The 21,359-nt window shown below is 47.3% G+C and overlaps 1 protein-coding gene across 1 annotated transcript in view; it reads left to right on the plus strand.

The window, feature by feature from the left end:
- Nucleotides 1-21,359, plus strand: part of SPATA21 (spermatogenesis associated 21) — a 26,156-nt gene continuing 4,797 nt past the window's right edge. The window contains exons 1-9 of the mRNA XM_028108330.2: nt 1-128; nt 2,200-2,398; nt 5,977-6,239; nt 6,629-6,677; nt 7,582-8,030; nt 8,439-8,527; nt 10,624-10,761; nt 12,978-13,049; nt 13,165-13,282. Of these exons, the coding sequence (XP_027964131.2) occupies nt 1-128; nt 2,200-2,398; nt 5,977-6,239; nt 6,629-6,677; nt 7,582-8,030; nt 8,439-8,527; nt 10,624-10,761; nt 12,978-13,049; nt 13,165-13,282 (1,505 nt within the window). The remainder of the gene's footprint in view (nt 129-2,199; nt 2,399-5,976; nt 6,240-6,628; nt 6,678-7,581; nt 8,031-8,438; nt 8,528-10,623; nt 10,762-12,977; nt 13,050-13,164; nt 13,283-21,359) is intronic.

The following is a 21,359-nucleotide window of genomic DNA, read 5'->3' on the forward strand; positions in this document are numbered from 1 at the left end:
ATGGACAGTGGGAAGCCGCCCTCATCAACTCCAGGAGGGCCGGAAAAGGGACCTAGACACAGGGAATCCTCAGAGGAGGGTCCTCTGGAGCTCAGGACCCAGGAGCAGACGCATCCGGCAGGACCAAGGTGAGCTGGGGACTTCTTAGAGAAGGTCCAGGAGAGAACTCCGTGAGACACCTGGGAGACAAGGATGAGGCAGGGCTCCCAGCCTAAGGCAGAGGTGCCCTTGCTTCTCGCTCAGGCAGCACAAATCACGCCACATAATTACTCGTGGAACCTCTCATCTGCACTGCCCTACTAGACCACAAGCTTCTTTGACGTGTCCTGCTCAGCCTCAAATCCCTCATGCCTGGGACTGGGCCTGGCACATAGTAGATGCTCAGTAAATATGTATTCACTGAATCAATGGAAGAATGAACAAAAGAGAGGCAGAAACACACATTTACATGGCATTATGGTGACTGTTTTCTAAATGTTGTATATTTTTAAACTTGTCTACAGTGAGAGTGTAATCTTTTTTATTGATTGATTTTTATTGAGCGATAGTAAAGGTTATTGAGCAATAGTACAAAGCTTCCGAAGAGAGAGAGGGCCCAAGAGGGTTGCCCTAATCTTTTTTTTTTTTTTTTAAGTAATCTCTATGTCCAGCCTGGGGCTCAAACTCATAACCCCGAGATCAAGAGTCACATGCTCCACCGACTGAGCCACCCTGGTGCCCCTAAATAATTAAGCAAAGTTTTATGCAAGTTTTTTTTCTCTGTCCACGATAGAGGAGTGGTAAAGTCAAGTATGTTTATACATAAAATATATATGTAAAATATGGAATTTTAGGGGTCCCTGGCCGGCTCAGTCGCTGGAGCGTGCAACTCTTGTTCTCAGGGTTGTGAGTTCGAGCCCCACATTCGGTGTAGAGATAACTTAAAAAAATAATAAAGAAAATAAAATATGGAATTTTATACTTTCACTTAAAAAGGATGTTTATTTAAATGTTTTGGCAGGGAAAAATTTAGGTTATAATGATCATCGAAAAAGGATTGCAAAACGACCTATGAAATATGATTGGTCTATGTAAAACCGGGCAATTATTTGAAGATAGTAATGAAATAAATCCCCACGACAAATACATATGCACACCCATAGGAAGAAGCCTGGGGGAAGTATTCCAGAACATGAAAGTGAGATCCGACTGACACAGATTCAAATCCTGAGCTGTCACCTGCAGCTTTACGACCCTAGGCTCAAGTCTTCAGTCTCAACTTCCGCACAGCCCAGTTCTCTCTGATTTTTTTTTTTTAAGATTTATTTATTTGAGAGTGAGAGAGAGCGGGGGGAGGGGCAGAGGGAGAGAATCTCAAGCCGACTCCCTGCTGAACACGGAGTCTGACATGGGGGGCTCGATCCCATGACCCTGAGATCATGACCTGAGCCAAAACCAAGAATCGGACACTTAACCGACTAAGCCACCCAGGCACCCTCATCTGCATGATTTTTAAGATGTTGTAGCTATAGCCTTAAAAAACAATCCCAAGCCAACTCTGTGCTGAGAATGGGGCCTGATCTCAGGACTCTGAGATCATGACCTGAGCGGAAATCAAGAGTCCGATGCTTGACTGAGCCACCCAGGTGCTCCAAGATTGATTTTTTATTTTTTTAAAAGATTTTATTTATTTATGTGAGAGAGAGAGAGAGAGCATGAGAGGGGAGAGGGTCAGAGGGAGAAGCAGACTCCCTGCTGAGCAGGGAACCCGATGTGAAACTCGATCCTGGGACCCCAGGATCATGACCTGAGCTGAAGGCAGTCGCTTAACCAACTGAGCCACACAGGCGCCCTCCAGGATTTATTTTTAAGTCATCTCTACACCCAACATGGGGCTCGAACTCACAACCCTGAGATCGAGAGTCACATGCTCTACCAACCAAGCCAGCCAGGTGCTCCTGATTTTTCTTTTTTTTCTAAACAACGACAACAACAATAGTAATAATAATAATAAAATCCTAACTCCCCTAAACATTGACATCAAAATGTTTGGGATTTGGGGAATTCACGTCAGTCCTTCATTCATCCTCTCCAGCATTAAGTATGCACCTATGGTGTGCCTAGTTCTGCACAGATGCTATGAGAACCACATAGGAGCCTAAGAATATAAAACTGTGGCCCAATCCAGGAGCTGAGGTTTCGCTTTGTTGTTCTCCCCAGGAAGAAGCAGTCAACTCTGGCCCCCCAGGAAGGACCCAGGGAGCTGCAAGCAGGCCGGAGTCAAGCCAAGCCAGGAAGTGAGCTGGGGGTGCTGCCTTCCAGGGTCCCTGCAGCACATGAAGGGAAAGAGACCGAGCACCAGCAGGGGAGACAGCAGAACCCAGGGATGGTGAAGGGTCAGGCCCTCCAGAGCCACCAGGTAAAGTCCGTGGAGATGTGGCAGGAGGGTACAGAATGACTGCCCCACACGGGAGACGAAGGAGCTCCCCCCCGTGCCCCCCATTTCGGTACAGTTGTGTCTACTTCTCTCCGCGTCCTGGAGATGTCAAGTGTCCAGTCTCTGTGGGCTACTGGGATATTCTGGATGTTCTTTCTTTTTTTTTTTTTTAATTCATTTGAGACACAGAGATACAAAGAGAGAGAGAGAGAGAGCATGAGCAGGGGGAGAGGCAGAGGGAGAGGGAGAAGCAGGCTCCCTGCTGAGCCAGGAGCCCGATGCGGGGCTCGATCCCAGGACCCCGGGATCATGACCTGAGCCGAAGGCAGATGCTTAACCATCTGAGCCACCCAGGCGCCCCTCTGGATGTTCTTGATTGCAAGACTTTACAACCTGTTATCGGAGTGGCCCACGGATGCTGGAGGCGGGGAGGAGTTGAGGGGTTCTCTGTACAATAAAAATGGGGACGTGCTGGATTTCACAAAGCTCAACAGTTTTCTTTATGCTAGGATATCCTCGAAGCTGTTTCTTAGTTGCTGAGATTTGCGGGACCTTGCAAGAGGTGGTTAGAGCTTGGTGCCTTTTTAAAGCTATCTGACTACAAAATACCTTTTATTTTCATTTTAGGATTAAATTTTTTAAAGCTTCAGGGAGGTAGGGGGGACCTGGGTGGCTCAGTCAGTTAAGCATCCGGCTCTTGGTTTCAGCTCAGGTCATGATCTCAGGGTCCTGGGATCAAGCCCTGCATTGGGCTCCACACTCAGCGCAGAGTCTCCTTGTCCCTCTCCCTCCCGCTCTGCTCCTCTCCCTGCTTGTGCACTCTCTCTCTCAAATAAATAGAATCTTAAAAAAAGAAAAGCTTCAGTGAGGCATAATGGACACACACTTGCACATACTTCAAGTGCATAGTTTGATGTCTTGGACATACATCCACACCCATGAAACCATCACCACCATCAAGAGAATAAACATATTCGTCACCCCCCTAGAAGTTTCCTCATGTCCCTTGTCATGCCTCCTCCCACCTGACCCCATCCCCAGGCCACCTCTGATCTGCATTTCTTGCTACAGATTTGTTCGTATCTCCTGGAATTTTACACAAACAGATGGGTACAAGGTACATTCTTTTTGCCCAGCTGCTTTCCCTCAGCACGGTTATTTTGAGATTCACCCATGCTGTTAGGTCTCAAGACTTCGTACGTTTTGTTGCGGCCTGATATTCCACTGCATGCATACACCGCCATGTCTTCATCCCTTCCCCTGCCGATGGCCATTTGGTTCTCACTTTTCGACTATGACAAACAAAACTTCTCCAAAAGTTCCGTGTCTGCAGAAACAAAAGCTTTCATTTCTCTTGAGCAAATAAATACCTAGGAGTAGAAGGGGTCATGTGGTAGGCATATGTTGAACTTACTAAGAAATTGCCAAAATCTTCTCCAAAGCGGTTGTGCCATTTTCCATCCCCACCAGAGGGATGAGCATTCCAGTGGCTCCACATCCTCCCCAAAACTTGGTAGGGCCGGTCTTTAATTTTAAGCATTTTTTTTTAAATTTTATTTTATTATGTTATGTTAGTCACCATACAGTACATCATTCGTTTTTGCCGTAGTGTTCCATGATTCATTGTTTGCGTATAACACCCGGTGCTCCATTCAGTACATGCCCTCTTTAATACCCATCACCAGGCTAACCCATTCCCCCACCCCCAAATTTTAAGCATTCTAATAGGTGTCTAGAGGACTCTCATTGTGGCCTTATTTTGCATTTTCCCGATGACTAATGATGTTGAGCACTTTTAAAAATATTTTATTTATTTATTTGGGGTGGGGGAAATGAGCCAGGGGAGGGGCAGAGGGAGAGGGAGAAGCAGACTCCCCACTGAGCTCAGGGAGCCCGACCCTGGGCTAGATCCCAGGACCCTGAGATCATGACCCGAGCCGAAGTCAGAAGCCTAACTGACTGAGCCACCAGGTGTCCCAATGTTGAACATTTTTTATTATTTTTTTAAAAGATTTTATTTATTTATTTGACAGAGAGAGACAGCGAGAGAGGGAACACAAGCAGGGGGAGTGGGAAAGGGAGAAGCAGGCTCCCCGCTGAGCAGGGAGCCCAATGTGGGGCTCGATCCCAGGACCCTGGGATCATGACCTGAGCCAAAGGCAGACGCTTAACGACTGAGCCACCCAGGAGCCCCTGTTGAACATTTTTTAATGTGCTTATGGGCCATGTGTACATCTTCTTTGGAGAAATTGCTGTTCAAATACTTTGCCCATTGTTTTAATTGGATTGGTCATTTTATGGTTGAGTTGTAGGAGTTCTTTATTCTGGATACTAGTCTCATGAGATATATGATTTGCACATTTTTTCTTCCATTTTATGGATCATCTTTTCACGTTCTGCCTTTTTAAAAAAACGAAGTTCTTTGTTTTCTTATTATTGAGTTTAGAGGGTTCTTACATATTCTGAATACAAGTCCTTTATCAGACATGTGATTGATGAATGTTCTCCCCGACCCTGTGCCTTGTCTTTTCTATTCTCTTAACAGTGACTTTCAAAGAACAGAAGTTCTGAATTTTGATAAGGCCGAATTTATTAATCTTTTCTTTAGGGCTTGAGTTTTTGGTGTTGTTTCTTGCACATCTTTGCTTAACCCAAGGTCACATCGGACATTCGCCTATGTTTTCTTCAAGACGTTTTGTAATTTTAGGTTTAACATTTAAATTTATGATCCATCTTGAGTTAATTTTTGTGCATGGCATGTTGGATCGTGGCTCAGGTTTTGGCATATGGTCATCCAACCATTCCAGCACCATTTGCTGAAGACTCCCCTCTCCCTACTGAATTTGCACCTTTGTTGCAAATCAGTTGAGCATGCATGTGTAAGTTGATTTCTGGGCTCTTTTGTTCCACTCATATGTTTATCTTTATTCCAATACCACGCTGTCCTGATCATAAGTCACTTACTTTACAATAAGTCTTGAAACCAGTTAACGTAACACCCCTTTTTTAGGGAGCATCAAGATGGATCCTTGTACTTCGAACATTCCTTGGAAAATCCCACTTAAAGGGAAACACCTCAGTTCTTCCAAGCTCCCCTTCTTTTTTTTTTAAGAAAAATTATTTATTAATTTTTTCTTTAACTTTTTTATTGTTATGTTAATCACCATACATTACATCATTAGTTTTTGTTGTAGTGTTCCATGATTCATTGTTTGTGCATAACACCCAGTGCTCTACGCAGAACGTGCCCTCTTTAATACCCATCACCAGGCTAACCCATGCCCCCACCCCCCTCCCCTCTAGAACCCTCAGCCAAGCTCCCCTTCTATGTCCGCAGAGAAGCATGGACCATGACTTTGGGTAGGCCGTGATTCCTGTGGGCCTCAGTGTCCTCATCCCTGAAAAATGAGTCTGTGCTACCTTCTAGAGGTGCTGAGAGCACTCAGTAAGAGGATGCTTGCAGTGCCTAGATCACAGTAAGCCTGGGATGACAGGCGAGTGTTGAGGTTCACCTGGGAGCCAGGCTCAGGCTCCTCATTTTGGTGTCCTGTCCTCGGCAGGGCCAGGAGTGTCAGCCCACCCCAGGTCACCAGGCCGCTCATGGGGCAGACACAGTGCAACCAGTGGGGATTTCTTGCACCTTGGACAGCGGTGGGCAGCCACAGGGAGACAAGCTCCCCAAGGAGGTGGACACCCCACATATCAGGCCACAGGAGGACAGTGCCCAGGAGGCAGGGCCCCTAATGCCCTTGGCAACTCCGGAGGAAAATACAGCCAACTCTTTCCCGCCATCCACGCCAGGACCTGACCCACCCAAAGGAAGGTAAGCCATCTTCTGATGCCATCCCCTACCCGGCTCCCTGACCCAAAAGGATCACGCTTCTGTTAAGTTACAGGTGAGGTGGATTCTAGTCCTGACTGCTCCTGACCTGATATAGGACTTCGGGCAAGGCATGCCCCTCTGGGCCTCAGTTTCCCCATCTGTAGGATAGCTCTAAAACCCAGAATTCTTTGTTCTGCAAACCTGTACTTTTAGGGCCTCGTCCCGACGTGGGGATGTGAGGGAATGAGGGGCCCCTCTGAGATCAGAAGTTTGGAGAGATGAGGCTGGGGTAGTGCACCTGAGTGTCCCGGGGGCTGAGGGAAGGTCGGTGCAGAGGACGAGCCTTGAGCTGAGCCCCTCTGCCACCCCGGGGTCTCTCCCTTGTTTAGGGTCAAGGCTGTGGAGACCCAGCCAGCACCAGGGCCTATTCCTCCACCAGTAAGTAGAGCCACAGTGGGGGTGGGGAGGGCGTGGGTGGGGAATCAGGAGGAGGAAGGAGGCAGAGGAGGGGCTGGGATGGTATTTGGAGTCCAACTGGGGAAGGTGTGAGTGTGAGTGTGACTGTGTGTCTGTGAGTGCGCACATGGATGTGCATACACGTGCGTGTGTTTGTGTGTGTGCATGCACAAGTGTGTGTGCATCTTGGGTGGCGGGCAAAGGATGCCCTTGGACTCTGGAGCTTGGAAAACGGAGCAGAACCCTGGGCTGGTAGCTGGTAGCTGGAGGGGTTTGTCAGGGGAGATTTTTTTTTTTTAGAAGGAAGATAATATAGCATGTTTATGCTGATGGACAAAATAGAGCTGGTGCTTTAGGGACAAGAGCTGCATCTCACGTGGGAAAAAGGGCTGGGGAGGGGTCTGTGCGGCACGGCTTTGTGGCTGGAGGTAGGCTGGGGACGGCCCATCCCCGTAATAGGAGGTGCAGGAGATGGCTAGATTTGTTGGATGAACGAGTGGGCATTTATTAAGTGCCTACCACGCGTCATCACTGGATACTCATGGATAAAAAAGGCAAACAAGGTGTTGCCCGTATGAGGCTTACCTTCTGGTCAGGTCGGCAAACAACAGGTATTGACAAGGCCACTGAGGCTGTGCTCATCCCAGGGAAGGAAATAAAGGAGGGGTGGGGTGGGGAGCGACTCACTTAAGACCCAGGTTCATAGCGCTGGGAGGCGGCAGAGCCCAGGTCAAGTGCAGGGAGGAGGCTCGTGGGGCGCATGGGAGATTCGGAGGACATCCTCCAGGGGCCCAAAGAGGTAGAACAGTGTGAGGATGGAGAGTGAGTGGCAGGAGAAGCTTTGTGGGGCAGTCTGGCTGGATCTTCTCCCCGGTCCTGTCCCCAGGAGGTGAGGGGCATTGGACAGAGGAGGGATCCGGACCCTGTGCTGAAGCAGCCTCAGAAGCCCACGGTAGCCACGGGGGCCCAGAACCTTGGGAACCTTCGGCAGGGCTTCATGAAGTGCTTGCTGGAGGTGGAGGAGGAGGAGGCCACGCATCGGAGGGCTGCCAAGGCCCGGGCCCTGCCAAACCGGAAGTCCCCCAGGACGCTGACCCCCGTGCCCACCTCAGCCCCAAGCCTGCCTCAGACCCCCGCCTCGGCCCCTGCGATGGCCCCATCCTGGGCCCTGTTGCCAGCCCCCGGGCCAGTCCCCGCGCCCACCCCCGTGGGATCCCCAGCCCCGGCCTCGGGGCTGGTCACAGCCCTGCCGGCCCCCACCCTGGACGTGGGCTGGAGAAGGGCTGAACTCTTGCACCCGAGCGGAGAGAGGAGCCTGAGCAGCACCAGGACACGGTAGGAGCCACCCCGGGATGGGCGCCCGAGGTCAGAGCCTGTGTCCCGGTGTCCCCGGCGTCTCCTGTCCAGGCTCTCGTCCCCGGCACTGCACCTGTCCCCTCTGCACTTCTCCTCACTTCTGCCCCCCTCCCTCCCCCATGTCTAGGTCCTTTTCCCCATTTCTGCGAGCTTTTCTCTTTCTAATCTCCAACGGGCGTGTCCCTTCCCCTCAGGTCCCCTCACCTCTGCGCTGTCCCACCCAGGGTCACTCTGAGACTCTCACGACCTCCCAAAGCCCCCCTCCCCAGGGTCCTTCCCCTGCCCTCCTCTGCCCCACCTTCGCCCTTGCCCTCCCCTGGCTTTGGGGGTGGCCCCGGGCAAGGGTGGCTGGATGTGTGCCCCGTGTCTGGGGTCTGTCCTCTGCAGGCAGGAGCTAGAGGAGCGCCGCCTCCTCAAGCTGGACCAGAACTGGGATGCGAGGTTCGAGGAGCACCTCACCCTGAGGCAAGAGGAAGGTGAGGGCAGGCCTGTCGGGGAAGCCCCTCCCGTGGCAGAAGTCTCACTCAGTCCTGGGGTGGGAGGGGCCGGACCGCACCGCTGACCTGATGCCCACTGCAGCCCCATGTCATGGGCCCAGGGGAGACCTCCTGGCTAGGGAGACAAGGCAGGGTGGCAGCTGTCTGGGAGACCCAGAGCCCCTGCTGGGCCCTCTCCCTTGGGGTCCAATCCTCTTCCAGTTCCGCAGCCGCCTCTCTGAGTAAATGGAGCAAGTCCGGCAAAGTTCTTTAGGTTTTGGAGGCATTTCTGCCTCCCTCAACCCAAGCCCCACTCTCCTGGGCCTCCGGAGGCCGACTGGATGGGAGGCAGGGCTCCAGGGCCCGCCCTGTCCGCCCTGTCCGCCCTAGACCATCCCTCACCATTTACCAAGACCAGTTGCCCTGGACAAATCCCATTTCCCACCGCATCCCACCCCCTCCAAAAAGTTTTAAAGTTCGGAGCCCCCACCTGGGGGAGGCACTGTGTCTTTGTCTCCATCATTCTTGGGGCTGGGCCCCACGACTCCACTTGCACCGAGAAGGAGGGGGAGGAGGGAGCACTGATTCCATGTGCTCCACAGGTTGCCTGCAGCCCCGCCACACCCTGCCCCCACCCCAGAAGAGCACGCGTCTGTCCTCCCTCCACTCTTCACTCCTCCCCCAAGGTCTGTGACTCTCTCCACTGGCCCCTTCTTCTGACTTCCCTGAATGCGCTCTCTGGCTCCCCGGGACGGCTTCCCGGGAGCTCACTCCTTCTAGCATTACAACTCTCTAGCCGTTTTCAGAGAGGCTCTTCTTCTGCCCCATGTCCTTGAGCAGAGTTCACGGACAAGGTGCTGCTGTGGCTTAGAGACTCGGGGTTCCCACCACGCCCCTCAGCCCTGTCTGGCTGCCCTGTTCGGATGGTCCAAACTATGGTGCATTTTGCTCGCATCTGCTTTTTTTTTTTTTTAAGATTTTTAAAAATTATTTTTTATTAGAGAGAGAGAGTACAAGCAGGGTACCACTCTGTCCATCTCACAGATCAGAGGCTCAGAGAAGTATGGGGGCTTGCCCCGTGGCAGCTGCATGGTTTGCTTGGGCTGCCGTTGACAGAGTATCACAAACTGGGTGGCTGAGCATTTCTTTGCTCAGAGTTCAGGAGGTCACAGTTCTCAGATCAAGGTGTCGGCAGATTTGGTTTCTTCTGAGGCCTCTCCCCTCGCCTTGCAGGTGGCCACCTGTGTCCTCACATGGTCTCACGTGGCCTTTCCTCTGTGCACACACATCCCTGCTGTCTCTCGTGTTTCTGCATTTCCTTTTCTTGTAAGGATACCAGTCAGATTGGATTAGGACCCATGCTACTGTCTCATCGTAACTTAACCGCCTCTTTAAAGGCCCTGTCACTAAATACAGTCACATGCTAAGGGCCTAGGGGTTAGGCTTCAACATAAGAATTTCGGTGGGATGCAGCTCAGCTCACAGCAGCAACCCAGCTTATTATTAAATGGCAGAGCCAGCCCCCTCCCTCAGTCTGCTGATTCTGCCGGCATTTTGCTGCAGGCCGAGAAGCCAGGCACAGCTTTGGCATCAAGCTATCCTAGAAGGCACGTCCATGCAGATAAGCGACCACAGAGCACCAAAGTCAAAGGCACAGACTTAAGGGTCAGAAAGACCTGTCTGGTCACCTAACCTTTAAGCCTCAGTTTCCCTATCGTGACAAAAGGAACAAGCATCCCACTCTTACGAGGCTGTTGTAAGACTTTAATGAGAATGTGGCTGTAAAGAGCCTAGCACAGTGCCTGGCACATAATAGGGGTGCCCTAAAGTGGGTGTGCTCCTGGTACAAAGTGAAGGTCACTAAGGAGCTTAGCTTTTGGCACACCAGCTGAACCCTTGGCCTGACCTTGGAATGGAGAGTGGGGTGAGTTAGTGGGACTGAGCTGTTTTAGTTGCCTGTGCCCCTCCATCCAGCCATGGTGGTAAACGGTGCTGGGCAGGAGGGTGGTTGGAAGCGGGGGGACAGTTTGGATGGTGGGAACAAGGCATGTCCCCGCCTCACGTGACCCCACCCCACCCCTGCTGCCCCACTGCAGCCTTCCGCAGTTACTTTGAGATCTTCAGTGGCCATGGCGAGGTGAACGCCCAGAGCCTGGGGAACATCCTGCTGCTCGTGGGCATCTCCCTCTCGCCGGCGCAGGTTGAGGACGCCCTAATGAGTGCTGACATAGATGGTGAGTGGGGGGAGGCGTCATTCTGAGTCCCAGGCAGGGCCAGCAATGGGAGACCGTTCTAGTCCCCCAGGGCTCCCCGCTTCAAGGGGCCTGCATGTGGTTTAATGCTCTGCTATTGCAGTCTGGAAACATTTCACAAATTTTTGAGTGAGGGGCCCCATCCTGCATTTTCATTTTCCACGGGAGCCCACAAACTATGTGGTTCATCCTGGCCCCCAACATTAATGCTCTCTGAGCACCTACTCAGTGCCAGGTTCTGGGGACCCAGAGATGACCATGACCTACCTCCTGACCCCGTGATGTAGTCGGTGATGTCTGAGATCCCTCCCTTTTAGGCCTGTGTGTGTGCTTCACAGGACATTCTCCCATGACTCGGTCACTCATTTGACCAGGTGTGTGACCTTGGACAAGTCACTGAAGTCACCAAGCCTCGGTTTCTGTACAACGGGGCTGATAGCAGTATCCATGTCACCAGGCTGCTGAAAAGCAAATGAGATAATCCAGACAGAGTGTTGAGCACAATGCCTGGTGCACAGAATGTGTCCAGGAGATATTGAGCTGCTAGTATTATTCATCCAGTAAATATTTATTAAATGCCCACTGTGTGCCCATTCCTGACCCAGGCACTGAGAATAAAGAGATGTGTAAGACCCATGAGCCCTGCTCCTGAGGTGCTCACATAGATAGTGACACAGAAGTAAGAGTCACCAAAGGAAGCAGCACTTAAGGTGGCTTGGAGGAAGGGGTCAGGAAGGAAGGCTTCCTGGAGGAGGTGATGCCTGAGCCAAATTGTGAAAGATTAAATAGCGGTTAGGCAGGGAGAGAAAGAAAGAAGGGCATTCCTCGGGATAGAAATAAACTAGACAAAGGGAGGAGGATGCAGGGTGAGGGGAATCCCACGTGGTTTGGTTGGCTAGATGCCGGGCGTGGGGAGCAGTGGAGCTGTAAGGGGCCTGGGCTCCTGGACACTACCTGTCTGACCGTACTTCCTCCATCACCGCACAGGGGCGAATCCACACACACAAGCCAGGAATTGACCCCAGCTCTGCCCCTACATGACTCTTGGCAAAACCTTGCTTTTCTCTGTGTCTTAGGCCCCATCTGTGATGTGGGGATAAGAGTATTAGGCACCTCCAGAGGGTGGTTTTCAGGATTAGAGACTATCCATTCATTCATTCATTCATTCATTCATTCATTCATCTAGTAGCTCAGAAAACATCGGCTAAGACTTACCTGACTTTTTTTGTTGTTGTTATTAAGTAATCTCTACCCGCTATGTGGGGCTCAAATTCACAACCCTGAGATCAAGAGTCGCATGTTCCTCTGAGCCAGCCAGGCGCCCCCGAGACCTACCTGTCTTAAGCCCTGAGGACACAGTACAGAACAAAACAGACCCAGTCCCTGTCTTCTGGCACCTCCATTAAATTCCAGATCTTCCGAGTGTGTGGCTGAAGTACAGAGTTTTATGAGAGTGTTTAGGGGGGCAGCGGACCCGGTCAGGTCTGACTTCTCTTGGGGAAGGGATGATGAAGCAGAAGCATGCCTAGGATGTTTACTAAAGAGTTAGAGGGCGGTAGAGAGGATTCTAGGAAGAAGCAGCAGCATGTGCAAAAGCCCGGGGCAGGGAAGGTGCCCCCCGTGGAAGAACAGGTTCATGCGGGGGGCACTTAACACCAGGTGAGGCCGGAGACAGATAACAGGCAGGTCCTGCGGGGCCTTGAAGGCCGCGGTAGGAATCTTGTGGGTACATAATTCTCATGCAGTGACTAGCACATGGTAATAATAATAGTGGCTGACATTTACTGAGCTTGTATAATACATACGGCTCTGTTCTAAGCACTTTGCTTCATTCAATCTCCCATGAAATAGGTATCATGGTTATCCTCACCCTCTAGATGAGAAAACTAAGGCTTAGCGGGGTTGGGTGCTTTGCCAAGGTCACACGGATAGTAAATGGTGGACCAAGGATGTGAACTCAGACTGCTGCCCCGAGTTCTAGGAGCTCCCAACCCAGAAGATTTTAACTTCCACCTTCTACTTTGTTGTGTGCACCACACTTGCTGCACTGAATACATGTTACATATGTGTTGAATATGTGTCTTCTATGTGTTTTATAATCAAACCCATTGCGTAAATGCTAATAACCATGCGGGGCTGCAATGCCTGGGCCCACTCTGGCAGGCCCCTGTTCACTGTTATACCCTTGGCCTCCACAGGAGATGGTCATGTAGGCTTCAAGGACTTCTTGGCTGTGATGACAGACACCAGGCGCTTCTTCTGCTCCATGGGTGAGTAGGGATGAGCCCAGAGGAGTCAGAGCTCGGGGAGAGGTCTGGTGGCTGGTGGACAGTGGGCATCCAGAACTACCAAATGGTAACGGCAGACATCATCCCATGTCCCCAGAGCAGAACGCCCTGACGGACATGGCTCCCCCAAACCCCCACACTCTGCTCTTTGAGATCCTGTCCCTGCTGGTGGAGATGCTGGCCTTACCGGAGGCAGCCTTAGAGGAGATCACCAAGTGAGTGCGGCTGGTGTTTGTGGGTAGAGGGTTGCAGACACAGAAATGGCACCTAGTATTTTGGCAGCTGAGGAATTTTGATAGTTAGGACTCTCAGTTGCAAGTGAAAGGCACCCAAATAAAACTGGCTTAAGCAAAAGGGGAATATATTGGCTCACATAACAGATCATGGCCTCAGGAATGGCTGGATCCAGGAGACCAGATACCACTAAGGCTTTAGCTCTCCTACTTATCTCTGTACCCTGGTTTCAAGCCCAGCAAGGCTTGGGGCACCTGGGTGGTTCAGTTGGTTAAGTGTCTGCCTTTGGCTCAGGTCATGATCTTAGGGTCCTGGTGTGGACCCTAAGATTCCCATGTTTTTCCATTTCCCCAGTTTAAAAATAGGTCATTTCCAATAACTTCAAAGCCCTGTGTGCCCTACCCCAATCACAAAACACTCTCTCCCCAAATAAGAACCATTATTCCCTTGCTTTCTGTTTTAAATTTCCACTACTTGTTTTTGCCCCTTGTTTACTGAAAATTTCAAACATACAGCGAAGTTGAGAGAATTTCACAGTGAACGTTTTATATCTTCACCACCTAGATTCTACCATTGCCAATCTGCCATGCTTGTTTTAATCTTGTGTCTACCCATCCCTCTATTCATTGATCCATATTGGTTTTTTATTCATTTCAAAATAAATTATAGTCACTTCCCTCTAAATACTTCAGCATACATACCAATAACTAGAGATCGACATTTATTTAGAGCTTTTTTCCCCCATTATTTGAGGTATAACTTACATTCAGTGAAACACATAAATCATTAGTGTGTGAATCTCAGCCACTGCTGACTCCTGGGCAACCTGAACCCCTCTCAAGTTATATACAACTTGACCATCATTCCCGAAAGTGCCCTCATGATCCTTCCCAGTCGGTTTCTGAACCCACTCCCACAGAGGCAAGCACTCTTCTGATGTGTTTTCCATCCCAGATAGGTTTGGCCTTTTGGCAACTTCACATCAATGGAAACATACAGTATGGAATCCTAGGGTCAGCTTCTTGAACTCAGCACAATGCTTTTGCGACTTGTCCATGTCATTGTGGGCGTCAGGGTTCACCCCTTTCTATTGCTGAGTAGTGTTGCACTTGTGGATCTACCACAGTCGGTTCATCCATTCTTTTACTGATGGATTTCTCTGTGGTTCCCAGTGTGGGGTTATAATGAGCGAAGCTGCCATTAACATTTTTGTACAAGTCCTTCTGTGGACACATACTTTTATTTCTTTGGGCGAATATGCAGAAGGGAATTGCAGGTAGGTGTATTTTACTTCTGAGAACTCACCAGACCTTTTCCCAAGTGGTTGTACCATTTTACCGTCCCACCATTAATAGGAGAGTTCCAGTTGCTCCATATTTTGTGCAAATTTGGTACTGTCAGTCTTTCTTCTGGTAGATACGGAGTGGCGCTTTCTGATCTTCACTCACATTTGTTTGTATTCCTGAATACTTTATTGCTTAGCTTTTCATAAACTTTATATGAGTGGACTCATACTTCAACCAAAGCACCATATTGCAACAGATTGAATGCAGAGCAGATATGAGACAGAAAGCTGTCTTCCTTTATGCCAGACTCTGGCAGAGTGGACTCCTACTGTAGTAAGTCTTTTGTTACTTGTTTTTTCTCCTCAATGTTTTGTTTTTGTGATTCATTCACATTCTTGTGAGTAATTATCAATCATTTATTGTTCTCACTGCTACATACTATTTTTTAAAAGATTTTATTTATTTATTTTGACAGAGAGAGGGAGAGAGCACAAGCAGGGGGGAATGGCAGGCAGAGGAAGAGGGAGATGCAGGCTCCCCACTGAGCAGGGAGCCCAATGCGGGGCTCGATCCCAGGACCCTGAGATCAGGACTTGAGCCAAAGTCGGACGCCCAACCAACTGAGCCACCCAGGTGCCCCACCCCTTTACACTCCTAAAAATTTTTGAGGACACCAAGGAACCTTTGTCAATATTTTCTATATTTGAACTTAAAACTGAGAAAAAAATTAAATTACTTATTAATTTATTTAACTATAATAACCCCATTACATGTTAACATAAAAAACCGTTTTAAATGAAAAATAACTGTAGTTTCAAAAAAAAGTTAATGAGAAGAATGGCATTGTTATACAATATTGCAAATCTCTTCAGAGTCTGGCATAAAGGAAGACAGGTTTCTGTCTCATATCTGCTCTGCATTCAATCTGTTGCAATATGTTGCTTTGGTTGAAGTATATAAAGGACTCTGACCCACACAAATATGTAACTGGAAAAGGAAGTATTTTAATAGTCTTTTCATTTAATACCCACACATCATGTGGATCTTTTTCTTTGAGACGACACCAGACTTGATAAGTGGTAGAGCCTTATGTGGTTGCAATATGTAATCTGAAACCATATCAATGAACTTTTTGTACTCTTTTGCTTATTTTTTAAAATATTTTTTCTTTCTTTTTCTTTTTCTTTCTTTCTTTCTTTCTTTCTTAGAGAAAGAGAGAGCGCAGGGGGAGGAGCAGAGGGAGAGGGAGATGAAGGGGAAAGAATCCTAAGTAGACTCCCAAGCTGAGCAGGGAGCCCAACACGGGGCTTGATCTCATGACCCTGAGATCATGACCCGAGCTGAAACCAAGAGTCGGATGCTCAACTGACTGCGCCACCCAGGTGCCCCTGTACTCTTTTATTTTTTTTTAAAGTCTGTTTATTTAAGCACTCTCTACATCCAACATGGGCTCAAACTCAAGAGCCACACACTGTATTGACTGAGCCAGCCAGAAGCCCCTGTTTAAATATAAGAGTCTAGGGGCACCTGGGTGACTCAGTCAGTTGAGCATCTGCCTTCGGCTCGGTTCATGATCCCAGGGTCCTGAGATCGCGCACGTCGGCTCCCTGCTCAGCGGGAAGTCTGCTTCTCCCTCTCCCTTTGCCTGCTGCTCTGCCTACTTGTGCTCTCTATCTCTCTGTCAAATAAATAAATAAAATCTTAAAAAAAGTAAAAATAATAAATAAATATTAAAGTCTATTGGTCTATCTTGTAGTTTGAATGGCCCTTCTCCCACGAATGTTTTTGTAACATGCACTGGTCATTTGGAAAATACTGCGTATCTCCCAGGTGTTGACACATTTCATTTTAATTAGTGTATATATATACACACTATATAATTAGTATATATATGACACTATATTAATTAGTATATATATATACTATGATATTATAGTATAATTAATATCACCACTAATATCAGAAAAGTCTTTAAGTATTAGAAGTGTTGTGTGTGGCTATAGTTCATTCATTTTCACTGCTATAAACTATTTTGTAGGGGCGCCTGCGTGGCTCAGTCGGTTAAGCATCTGCCTTCAGCTCGGGTCATGATCTCAGGATCCTGGGATCGAGCCCCGCATCGGGCTCCCTGCTCCACGGGAAGCCTGCTTCTCCCTCTCCCACTCCCCCTGCTTGTGTTCCCTCTCTCGCTGTGTCTCTCTCTGTCAAATAAATAAATAAAACCTTTTAAAAAATAAATAAACTATTTTGTATCAGGACATGTATATGCAAATGTTAATGGATTTAAGTTTCCCAAAATTCTTTTTCTTGAAAGCTTTCATTTTATTGGAGGCAACAAATGCTGTCAGTTGTTCTCCTTGAAGTGATGGGCTAACTTCGTCCACTTTTAGAGAAATATCCACCAAATACCAAAGGCTGAATAACCATAGTTTGTCCTTCGTTCAAGTAAAAATGTCATTTGATGTCCAGGAGAGGAAAATTTTCCATTTCTCTCTTAGAATTTCCAACTGGGACTGACATAAGATAGATGAACAGGAGGGGCACCTGGCTGGCTCCATCAGTAGACTGTGAGACTTGATCTCAGGGTCATTAGTTCAAGTCCCACATTGGGTGTAGAGATTACTTAAATAAATAAATAAAACTTTAAAAAAAAGATAGATGAACAGGAGAAAAGCATATGAATCTTATTTATATGTAAACGGGCGGCCTCATAAGAAAAATGGAGACCCAAAGAAATGACTCGGCCTGAGTGTTCCTATACTAGGTTGAACAGAGAGTAGTGAATGTGGAGAAGTAATGAAACTACATGGGCAGACTAAAGGAAGACAAGAGTTATTTTAACGAGGTCTATTACGGAGTTCTCCCAGCCAAGGCTCCCATCTCTTGTGATAAGAATGTTTCTTCCTGGGGCACCTGGGTGGCTCAGTTGGTTAAGTGTCTGCCTTCGGCTCAGGTCACGATCCCAGGGTCCTGGGATCAAGCCCCGTGTCGGGCTCCCTGCCTGCTTCTCCCTCTCCCACTCCCCCTGCTTGTAATCCCTCTCTTGCTGTGTCTCTGTCAAATAAATAAATAAAATCTTAAAAAAAAAATAATAAAAAAATTAAAAAGATTTATTTACTTATTTTAGAGAGAGAGAGTGTGTGTGTGCAAGCAAGCAGGGAGGGGCAGAGGGAGAGGGAGAGGAAGAGAATCTCAAGCAGACTCCCCACTGACCGTAGAGCCCAACACAGGGCTCCATCTCAGGACCTTGAGATCATGACCTGAGCCAAAACCAAAAGCCAGTCGTTTAACCGACTGAGCCACCCAGGCGCCCCTCAGTCCATATGCCAAAAGTGGCCTGTTTGGTAGCGGCATGCCCTAAACTCCTTCATTCCCCACCTACCTGAAACTTCTTTGTAAATCTCATATATTAAAAGCTTAGTGACTACAGGGAGAAATTTGAGTTAGAAATTGTGATATAAGATACCTGTAAAAAGGGGAGAAAAACAGATTGTAACAAGCAGAAAAGAACAAATCTAGGCATGATGTCCCATAGTTCACGGGCTCAGTGGTCCCTTCAGTTTGTATTCATCCTACTTTGGGTTCATTGAGCTTCCTGGATTTATAATTTATAGTTTTATCATATTTCTCTTTTTTTGGTACATTTTTCCATACATAATATTTTTATATGCCCCCCTCCTCTCCTTCTGGGACTCCAATTCCATAACACTTAAAAGACTCTGTAAAGGTCATTTGTTTTTGTTTTTGTTTTTTTTAAGATTTTATTTATTTATTTGACAGCGAGAGAGGGAATACAGGCAGGGGGAGTGGGAGAGGGAGAGGGAGAAGCAGACTCCCCCGCTGAACAGGGAGCCCGAAGCCAGGCTCAAGCCCAGCACCCTGGAATCATGACCTGAGCTGAAGGCAGACGCTTAATGACTGAGCCACCCAGGTGCCCCCAATTCCATAGCACTTAAAATTGTTTCATAGGTTACTGGTGCTCTGATCATTGTATCCTGAATTTTCTCTCTGTGCTTCACTTTGAATAATTTATATTGCTAAGCATTCAAGTTTGCTGATATTTTCTTTTGCTGTGTCTAATCTCCTCTTAGGCTTAACCAATGAATTTTTCATTTCAGCTATTGCATTTTTCATATTTAAATATTTCATTTGGTTCTATTTCATAGTTTTATTTCTCTCTTCATATTCGTATTTCCTTTAAATCCTCGGGCATGTTTATAATAGCTCATTTAAGGTCCTCTTCTGCTAATTCCATCATCTTTGTGTTTTCTGGGTCTATTTATATAAACTGATTTTTCTTTTTTTATTGGTCACTTTCCTGCTTCTTCTCATGTCTGCTAGTTTTTGATTGGATGCCGTTTTGTCTGGATTTTGTTCTTTAAAATGTTGAACTAGAGGGCAGGTGATTAAGTTACTAAGGATAGTCTTCTTTCTTTCAAGGTTTATGTTATTTTATTTTATTTTAGTAAACTCTACCCCCACCGTGGGGCTCCTATTCATGACTCTGAGATCAAGAGCCATATGCTGTACCAACTCAGCCAGGCAGGTGCCCATCTTTCAAGGTTTTAAAGCTTTGTTAGGGAAGATCGAGTATAGTCTCTCCTCTAGGGCTGAGCTAGTCCCAACTACTGAAGGAGGACTCATCTAAGAGCTCTACTAATCCCACAGGTGTTCAACAAAGTCTTTCCGCTCTGGCTGTTTGAAACTCATGTGGCTCTCGGCCCTAGGTAAACTCTGGTAATTGTTTTTTGTTCTTTGTCTGGCTTTATGAAATTTCACACTATGTGTGTACTGCTTAGTATGCAACCAAAGACTCAAGAATACCCCATGCATATTTCTGCAACTCTTTCTTTTGCATGGCTCCTCTCTCTCTGATATCCTGATACACTAATCCCAGTGGCCTCCATCTTCACCAACTACAATGTCTGTCCCTCAGTGAGTCTGCTGTTCTGCCTGGGTGCCACTTCCGGTACCACAGTCCAAAAAGCACCTCCAGGCAAAGTTCTCTAGAGATCATTAAGCTCACCTCATTGGTTTCTCTCAGGGATTATAGTCTTGTGCTGCCTGTTGCTCAATATCTGACAACAGTTTCATATATTTTGTCCATGTGTAGTTATTTATGGCAGGATGACAAGTTCGTACCAGTTCCTTCATTATGGCCAGAAACAGAATTCTGTTCATTTGTCTTCAAATTTTTTTTCCTGTTCTTCAGATTGGATGATTTTTATTGGTCTGTCTTTCTGCTATCTCCAATCTGCTACAAGTGACTTTTTCACTTCAGTTATTGTAACTTTTGGTTCTAGAATTTCCATTTGTTTCATGTTTGTAGTTTCTGTTTCTCTATTCATTAAGATCACATTTTCCTTCAATTATTTGAATATAATCTTAATATCTTTTTAAAAAGATTTTATTTATTTGAGAGAGAGAGAGAGAGCACAGGTGGGGAGAGGGGCAGAGGGAGATAAAGAGAAGCAGACTCCCCACTGAGCAGGGAGCCTGATGTGGGGCTCAATCCCAGGACCCTAAGATCATGACCTGTGCTGAGGGCAGACGCTTAACCATTGGGGCCACCCAGGCACCCCTTTAATAGCTCTTTTAAAGCCATTGTCTGCTAAATCCAATGTCTGGGCTTCCTCAAGGTTGCTTTCCATGAGTTTATTTTTATGGGCCTTACTATAGGCCACATTTTCCTGTTTCTTTGCATGTCTGATAATTTTTGAAAATATTTTATTTATTTATTTTAGAGAGAGCAAGAGCAAGCAGGGAGAGAGGCAGATGGAGAGGGAGATGATCTCAAGCAGACTCTCACTAAGCACAGACCCTGACACGGGGCTCGATCTCAGGACTCTGAGATCATGACCTGAGCCGAAACCAAGAACAGGCACCCCATGCATGGCTGATAATTTTTTATTGTGTCCTGGACATTTTATTTTTTTAAAGATTTTATTTATTTATTTGACAGAGAGAGACACAGCGAGAGGGAACACAAGCAGGGGGAGTGGGAGAGGGAGAAGCAGGCCTCCCGTGGAAGAGGTGGCCCCATGCGGGGCTCAATCCCAGGACCCTAGGATCATGACCAAAGCCAAAGGCAGATGCTTAACGACTGAGCCACCCAGGCGCCCCTGTCCTGGATATTTTAGATGATCTGGTTTAGAGACTGGATTCTGTTTTGTTTGGAAACCAGACTCTTCCTTTGATGAGTGTTAATTTTTTTTTCTTGTAGGCAGTTCAGTTACTGGCTGATCACTTCAACTTGGTTTTTTACTTTGTTAGGACATATTTGTGAAAGGCCCAGGTGTTACCTAAACCCTCTAACTTGGTAGACTCAACTTCCAAACTCTGTTTCTCCTGTGAATTTTAGTTTTAGGTAAGGTCTATAGCAGGCAGAGGTCAGCAAATTATGGGCTGCAGGCCACATTCTGCTCGCTGTTTTTACAGTTAAAACTTTTATCAGAACACAGCCACATCCATTCATCCACACATACAGTATATGGATTCCTTGATGCTATACCGGCAAAGCTGAGTATCCATTATCACTTCTGTGATAATGAAATTGTCTACTTCTCCTTGTAGTTTTATCAGATTTTGCTTCATATTTCATTTTTAGAATTTTGTATTTCCTGATGAACTGAACATTTTATCATTATATGGTAATCATTTGTGTCTCTAGTAATGCTTTTTGTCTTAAGGCCTAGTTTTTAAAATATTAACATGGTTATACCAACTTCCTTTGCTTAGTATTCAGCTGACATAACTTTATCCTTTAATTCTT

Source organism: Eumetopias jubatus, unplaced genomic scaffold (genome assembly GCF_037043125.1).
Source record: "Eumetopias jubatus isolate StellerSeaLion01/CBP00866 unplaced genomic scaffold, mEumJub1_p1.0 scaffold_4, whole genome shotgun sequence".
Taxonomy (NCBI): domain Eukaryota; kingdom Metazoa; phylum Chordata; class Mammalia; order Carnivora; family Otariidae; genus Eumetopias; species Eumetopias jubatus.